Source organism: Lipotes vexillifer, unplaced genomic scaffold, assembly GCF_000442215.2.
Source record: "Lipotes vexillifer unplaced genomic scaffold, Lipotes_vexillifer_v1.1 scaffold197, whole genome shotgun sequence".
NCBI classification, from domain to species: domain Eukaryota; kingdom Metazoa; phylum Chordata; class Mammalia; order Artiodactyla; family Lipotidae; genus Lipotes; species Lipotes vexillifer.
Genome location: NW_006781042.1, coordinates 1,189,073 through 1,196,620, shown reverse-complemented (window position 1 = coordinate 1,196,620; position 7,548 = coordinate 1,189,073). Strand labels below are relative to the sequence as shown.

The 7,548-nt window shown below is 57.3% G+C and overlaps 1 protein-coding gene across 1 annotated transcript; it reads right to left on the bottom strand.

Annotated features, from left to right (window-relative positions):
• Positions 1 to 81: 81 nt before the first annotated feature.
• On the bottom strand, positions 82 to 7,011 carry ZFP36L1 (ZFP36 like 1 zinc finger CCCH-type). Its single transcript, XM_007454453.1, has 3 exons — positions 6,942 to 7,011; positions 3,464 to 3,661; positions 82 to 1,041 (listed from the first exon to the last, which is right to left on the bottom strand). Exons 2-3 carry the CDS (start codon positions 3,518 to 3,520, stop codon positions 82 to 84), a joined length of 1,017 nt encoding a protein of 338 aa, XP_007454515.1. The 5' UTR covers positions 3,521 to 3,661; positions 6,942 to 7,011.
• Positions 7,012 to 7,548: the final 537 nt, after the last annotated feature.

The following is a 7,548-nucleotide window of genomic DNA, read 5'->3' as shown; positions in this document are numbered from 1 at the left end:
GGGGGGGGGGGGGGGGGGGGGGGGGGGGGGGGGGGGGGGGGGGGGGGGGGGGGGGGGGGGGGCGGCCCTCCCTACCCTGGTTTAGTCATCTGAGATGGAAAGTCTGCTGAAAATGGGCAGGCGTCTTGAGTTGTCCAAAGTAGGGGAGTCTGAGCCACTGTGGCTGCTGCTGGAGCTGCTCAGGTAGCCCTCCTGGTCCGAGAGAGAATCCTGAGGGCTGGGGGGAGAGTCAAACATGTGAGGGGACTCAGACATGGGCCGAAAGAGGAAGGTGGTTGGGGAGCCACCCCCGGGCAGCCCCATGCTAGGGGCAAAGAGGCTCGCCAGCTCCTGACTGGAGAAGGCGAAGGGGTTATTGGTGCCATCGGGCAGGGTGGGCGAGCCCAGGAGGTCATCGGCGCTCAGGATGGGGGGTGGGGTGATGGACGTGGGGCTGTCCAGCAGCCCCGTGGCAGCGGCGGTGGCAGCGGCACTGGGAAACCCAGCAAAGCTAAAGCTATGCTGGAGGCGGGGACGGTCAGCAGAGAGGTCCCGGGCCCCGGCCAGGGCACGGCGCTCCTCAGCGTTGTGGATGAAGTGGCAGCGGGGCCCATACGGGCAGAAGCCGATGGTGTGGAAGGTACGGCACAGCTCCGTCTTGTACTTGGGGTGGCGGGTCAGGCTTCGGAGCTCGTGGATGCCGTGCGCGAACTGGCACTTGTCGCCGTACTTACAGGCTCCGTTCTCCTCGAAGGGACGGCACAGCTCCGTCTTGTAGCGGCTGGAGTTGACCTGGCCGCTCCCCGGCTGCTTCTGGGTGGGCAGCAGCCGCTCGCCCCCTTCTGAGAAGGAGCGGTCTCGGAAGCGACTGTCCCGAGAGCTCAGAGCTGGAGCTGGCTCGCCCTTGAGGCTGCTGAGGAGCTGGTTCTGGTGGAACTTGGAGCTGGGCAGGGTGACAGAGTGCCTTCGGGGGAAGCCCCCACCGGCAGGGGTGCCCACCGCCTTCCTGTCCAGCAGGCAGCCCCCGGCACCGGGAGGACTGTAGTTGAGCATCTTGTTACCCTGGAGGAGAGAGAGACAAGAGAGACGGCGATTAGTTGACAAAGGCCATCCGCCAGGCCCAGAAGGGTACCCACTAAGGGCAGCCCCCTCCACGATCAGAAATGCTCCGTCTCAAAGGAACCCACCATCCCCACCTCCGCCCTGGCAAACCCCTCACCCTCTTTCTCCCATTCAACCCGCCGAGAGGGTTTACTCTGGCCCCAGGCGTAAGCCACAAAATTCCTGGCCTGTGTGAAAAATTGTTTTACACAAGCACCTACTCCACGCCGATCCCTGGAATGCACCCTCATATCCTGTCCCCAAATCTACCACTTTCATCCATGAAATCCCACTTCCTCACCTCCCAAATAGATCCCTGTGTTGAAAATATCTCACACAACTCACAAACTCTCCTTTCCCACCCTCAGGAGACTAGGAGCTAGGTCTCCTTTTAATCAGTCCCTGCCTAATTAACTGCCGCCCTCCCCCCAAACCTGGCCTGAGACTCTCAACTTCCTCCTTCAGAAGCATTCCATTCCTTTGGCAACAGATTTCCAGACTGCCTTCGCTTTACCTTGCTGATGGGAGGGGAGAGGGAGGGGCAGGAAGAGAAATCCCGGATTGGCAGGGGGGTGGGTTGGCAGGGAGAGGGAGGTGATTCCCCAATACAAAACTCATTGCCCCGTGCTCCCAGAAGAGGTGCCTTCTACAATGATCTCTCCCACCAGCCACTGCCCACCCCACCCCCTCCACTGGGAAGATGCCTTTGCAGTTAGTCTCCTGGCTGCAAGAGCACGCTTGGATAAGAGCGCCAGTGTTTAATCTTTAACGCAAAGCTGCAGGTGGGAAGGAAAAGGAAAGCACCAAATCCCCCCAGCCTCCTCCCAGTCAATAATGGATTTGGGGGAGGGGGACAGAGGCACCAAAGGCAGGTCTCCGTTCCAACGGGACCCTATTCACCTGCCCAAACTGTACCCAAGATTTGGAAAGGGTGTGAGCAGGGGACCTGGGAGTTGGCTCCCAGCCCATGTGGGTGTCACTGTGCGATTTCTAAAGTTGGTCCCTTAGGATCAGCTGCGGGGGATCTGGAATCTGTAACAGCAACCACCCCACAGAGCGGATTACAGGAACCAAGTAGAGAGCCTGTTCCCAACAATGAGGTTCATTTAAAAAGTCCTGCGGGGGGAGGGAGCTAGAGAGAGAGAAATAGATCAAAGCGCGGGAGAGCCAGGAAGAGAAGGAAGAAGCGCCGGGAGAGTTCAGGCAGCCGCCAGGGCGACTGAAGTTTGGGGATGCGCAGGTAGGGAAGGAAAAGCTGAAATTCAAACTTTTTTGATGTTGCTCTTCAGCTCCAGGGTATCCCTGCACCCCAACCCTGCAGCCCTGGGGCCCTGGCAGCTGCACGGACTGGAGAAGCAAGCTGGGAAAAGAGAGCAACACGACCCGACGTGTTTAAAAGAAGGCAAAACACTTCAGCAATTAAAAGTAGCCTAGCAGCTTCTCTCTTTCAAATTGGGGAGAGGGGGCGAAAAACCTTGAACATCCACAGGCTTCTGTTAGGTACGCCTAAACGGCACTCCTGGAATATTCCGGATTTAATACTTGCTTTTTTCCACACCGGCTGGCAAGCTACACGGCTTGAGGGCCTCATTAAATCCTTCCTCGCCGAGACCCTTGAGCTCAGACCGGCATTTTGTAGTCGTGTCCCCCCATCCCCTCCATATCGAGGAGTCGCGGTCCCTCGGAAAACAGGTAAGCGGGTGAACCCGAGTCCCACTCTCACCCCAAAGTCTGCAGCACGATCGGCTATAACAGAGGAAGCCTGGCTGAGCTGGGACGAACTGAAGTCCCATTGCAAACTCGCTTGGCAACATCCTTTGAACCACAACTCTTGGCCTTTTCTCGCAGATTCCCAGCCTCTCCAGAACAGAAGAGGAAATCTACCAGCAAAACGTCATCCCAAGACTCACTTCCCCAAGGGACCCCCACCTCTCGACCCACAGTCCGGCAATGGGGCTGGAGAGACTCGAACCCCTCCCGAGAGCGGCGACACCCAGAGCGCACACAGGGAAACCGAGCAGACTCGCGACACCCGGCTCAAGAGCAGCACATAATGGACGAAAGAATCACCGAAAAATTGCCCCAATCCTGCCTGGTCAATGCCCCGCGCCCCCCAAGCAGCCCCACGCAAACTTCGCCCCCCAAAACTCTGGTCTCCAGATTCCCATGTAATCCCCGCCAGGAACTGTTGAAACTCAAAGGGTGGGGAGCAGAGAGTCAAATTCCTTCAAACTGAGGGGGGAAAATGAGGCGGAAAAAACAACCATCTCGCCTCTCCTCCTCTCCCCCCTGCGTTCCCAGACCTAAACTTTCGGGGATTCTTTTTGAAGACAAAAGAAAAAAGAAAAAGACTTTCAAAAGCAAACGCTCCGCCCCACTTTACCTTGCATAAAACTTCGCTCAAGTCGAAGATGGTGGCAGACACGAGGGTGGTGGTCATCCTGGGCGCTCGCACGGGGCAGGGACGAGGATCTGGTGTGCCGTGAAGGTCCCGGTGCGGGGAAGGCGCAGCCTCCGGCTCTCCGGTCTGGAGTCCCACACGCCTGCTCCCGGCGCCCCTCGCCTTTCTGACTCTCCCGGGCTGCGGCGCGCGAAGCCCAATTTATATAAGTTTCAGATTTGGTGGGCCGGAGGGGGAGGAGGAGCTTTAAACTTATTTAAATGAGGAAGAGGAGGAAAAAAAGTTGATTGACACTGAAGTTGAATCAGCCCTGCGGTCAAACTCTGGGAAAAAAAAAAAAAAGAAACTTTCGAAAGGAAGAAGGGGGAGGGGAGACGAGGAAAGAAGGCGAATTAAAAAAAAAAAAAAAAAAAAACTTTCGAAAGGAAAAAGGGGGGGGGGAGACGAGGAAAAAAGGCGAATTAAAAAAAAAAAAAAAAAAACTTTCGAAAGGAAAAAGGGGGGGGGGAGACGAGGAAAAAAGGCGAATTAAAAAAAAAAAAAAAAAAACTTTCGAAAGGAAAAAGGGGGGGGGGAGACGAGGAAAAAAGGCGAATTAAAAAAAAAAAAAAAAAAAAACCACTGCGAGCCGCGCACAACTTTTTTTTTTCTTAAAGAGGAAAAGTTTCGAGTCCGCTCGCTTGGCTACCCCGCGCTGCAGGCGCCCTTCTCTGGGGCCGCGCGCCCCGCCGGGGGGGAGGGGCGCCCCCCTTTTGTCAGCCTGCGAGCGCGGCTCTGTGACATCACTCATTCCACCCTCTTCGGGGTTCTGGTTGTTGTGTTGTTGTTTTTTTGTCGGGCAGAAAGGCGGGCTCGACTTTCTCTTTTTACAAGCGGGAGCAGAAGCCCGTCCTTAGCGCCGGGGCTGCAGTTCCCATCTTGAGCTGATCTCCCTTGAAACTTCTCCAACTTGCCGCACAACTTAACTCTTCCCGAGTTCTTTTCCGCACTCGGCTCCCCTCGGCAAACCCCAAGGGGAGAGGAGATTGGAAATAAGAGGCGCACAAAGCGTTCAAGCCAAGGGTTTTGTTTTTTTCAGGGGCGGAGGTAGGGGTTGGGGGAGGAGGATTAGGGAGACTTCCCCCCCACCGCAAGGAGGACCTGGGCTGGCGCGGGCGAGCACCAAGCGGTTTAGCGCGCCGCACGCGTCTCCACTCGCGCTCGCTTTGCAGCGGACACTCTCCGAGTGTGGGCAGGAGCAGGGGTGGGAGAGCGTCGCGAAGAAGACCACCGTCCGGGTGGATTGTTTGCGTGTTTGTTTAATTTTTACTGGAGTATGGTTGCCGGGTTGTTTTAACAGGCCTCGTTGTGGTATTTATTTCACGCATCAATCTTTAAATATTTTTATAAAGAAAACCTAAATCCTCATGAACGCCCCTAATCCCCACCCCCCCGAAAAAAACACGCAGCAACGCACGACTTTCCCCGCGCGCTCCGAACCGTGTGCCGCGCCGAAACTTCCCCCACCAACACACACACACGCACACCCCCTAGATTCCAGAACAATGAAAAAAAAGTTACTTTGCTAAGAATGTAGGTAAAGAGATGGGGGGAGGCAACACTTCAACTTACTGTTGCTTCTCCCCCGCCCGCACGGGAACGGAACATATGGCTTGTCACACTGCGCTGTTTTGGCGGGAGGGGGGGGAGGGGGTGTGTGGGATCCTCGAAACCGAAAGGCCCTGAATTATCACTCTTTTGCAAACTGGAAAGAATCTATTTATTTACTGTTTGTTAGGTTCGGATGCCCCTCCACCCATACAAATAAAAAACTGTTAACGTGTCCCCCACCGCCCCCTCGGCCTCCGCCGGAGTGCTGGAGTCAAGACCGAGGTGGAAACCGCGGCGCTGCGTTTCTTTCCTGTTTCCCCGCGTGCCCGGCCGCCTCCTCGGCCCTCGCACGTTTCTTCCCAGCACTCGAGGCCGCCGGGTCTGTTATGAAACCCTGTGCACTGAGTGGCTAAGAGCGGGTTCCATTGCGATGTAATTAGGTCACCCCATTATGAGCACGTTTCTTTGAAGAGGTAGGGGCGGGCCCAACAGAGCGCTGGAGTCGTACTCTCACCGCCCCCACCCCCACACACATATTTTTACCGCATTTCTTATTTATTTGTCAACAAATTTGGCCGGACAAACCCGGAAACCTTCCAAATCACAACCGTTTTGGGAACCTGTTGTTTTTCACCTTCGCGAAACACACAGCTTTGGCTGCAGCCACAAACCTATGTGATCCCCAGTCCGGTCTGCTTTTATGTGTCCCCTCTGGCTTAAATTGATGGCCCCCATTTTTAACCCGGCTGCTGCCCCTTGCTTTTCTTCTTTTGCTGTCTAGCCGCCTGTTGCTTCCCTCTCCCTGCTCCCATTTTTCAGCTTTTCTTGAAATCTGGCAAGCGCCAGAAGGAGAAATAACTTCCATCCACCTTAATTTAAATCATTCAAATGTAGGTTTCTTTCTTAAAGGGCTGTTTGCTCACTCCCTTCCCCGCTTCGAGAAGGAGGGGTTGGGGGAGCGGTTTTGTGCAGTTTCTTAGTGATGAGGTAATGAGTTCCAGATTTCAGGACAGAGTAGGGTGCGCGTTAAAACCACAAGGTTTGTCTGCGTCCCGATGTGAAGCTATTTCGGTTTTTTGATTCCCCCACTCCCCCAGCAAAAAAAAAAAAAAAGGCCCGTCGTTCTTTAACTCTGGAGGGTTCGCGAAGCTCTGCTGGGGGAGACGAGAGAGGGGCGGAGAAGCGGGGGTGGAAAGCGAGGGGGAAGGGGTCCGGAGCGGGCGGGGCCCAGGGCGCGTCCCGACCCGCACCCGATGTCCCCCTCTCCGGGAGGCGCAGCTCTCCCCCAGCGGTTGCGGGACCGGCCAGGAGCACCTTGTCGCGGCCCGGGCGCCCCAGGCTGGCTAAAGAGTCTTCCCCCCGCAAAGAGAACGCCGATTCCTCGAATTTCCTCCGTTTCCCAACTCCCGGAGGGCGCTCCCCTCCCCCGCTCCCAGGGGCCCGGGCTCCGCGGACGGCGTCCAGCCTGGCCCGCTCGCTCCGGAGTTGTTTACCGGCCCCACCGACCGACCGGGTTAGTTCCAGCCCCCAGAACCTGTCTCTATAATTAAACTCTTCTTTTAATTGTCGGGTTGCAACGTCATCTCAGGGACTTTCCAAGGGTGAGGGAGCCGGCCTCCTTAACCCTTCGCTGACCCGGCATCCGCGCCGCGGCGGACCGGGGAGCAGCGTCCCGCCGGGCCGAGGAGGGCCAGAGCCGGCCTGCCCCCGCCCGGACGTGCTCGGCAGGTGCCCGGTAGTGGCGGGAAAGGCTACGAGCCACGACCCGGGCTGGAAGCCCAACGGGAGACGTGCACGGCCCTCCCCCACCTCCTGCGCTCAGCCCTAGGGTTCCTCGCCCGCGCCGGGCCCGGAAAGGCCGCCCCTTCACCTGCACGGCCTCTTCCGAGCGGGAGGCGATGAGCCAGCCAGGTTCGCAGTCCCAGGCCCGACTTCCGGGCTCTCCCCGCTCGCACGGAGACGGTCCCCTTGAGAGGAGGGTCTAACCAGGTATTTTTGGCTTGGGGGTGTTAGGTTTTGCGAAGGGGGAAAGTGAAAGCCCTCGGAATTAGGGAAGCGCAATGGATGTATTCACCGGCCAGTTTGGGCGCACCTCGCGGCAGGTGAGGGTGTGGGGCGCTGGGCCACTGGCCCCTGGAGGGCCAGGCCTCGTCACCAACGCCCTCCAGGCACTCCTTTCCCAGAGACCCCTCCTGACCCTGCCATTGCGGAGACCCGCGATGTTGCGCCTCCTCCCCGCTTTCAGGTCATTTGCAAAAGAACCCAAATTCTTCGGATCGGACCCCACCCTTCCCCCCACCCTCTGCTACACGAGACCCTGGGACAGCGTCAGGGTTCCTGGATTAGAAAGAGGGAGGAAGGGCCAAGTGCTGCTGGAGTTACCTGGTTCAGATTCAGGTGTAGTGCTTGTGGAATGCAAATTCCTCAGCCTGGACCCAGGCCCAGTGAATCAGATGCTCTGGGGTGGGGCCGGGAAT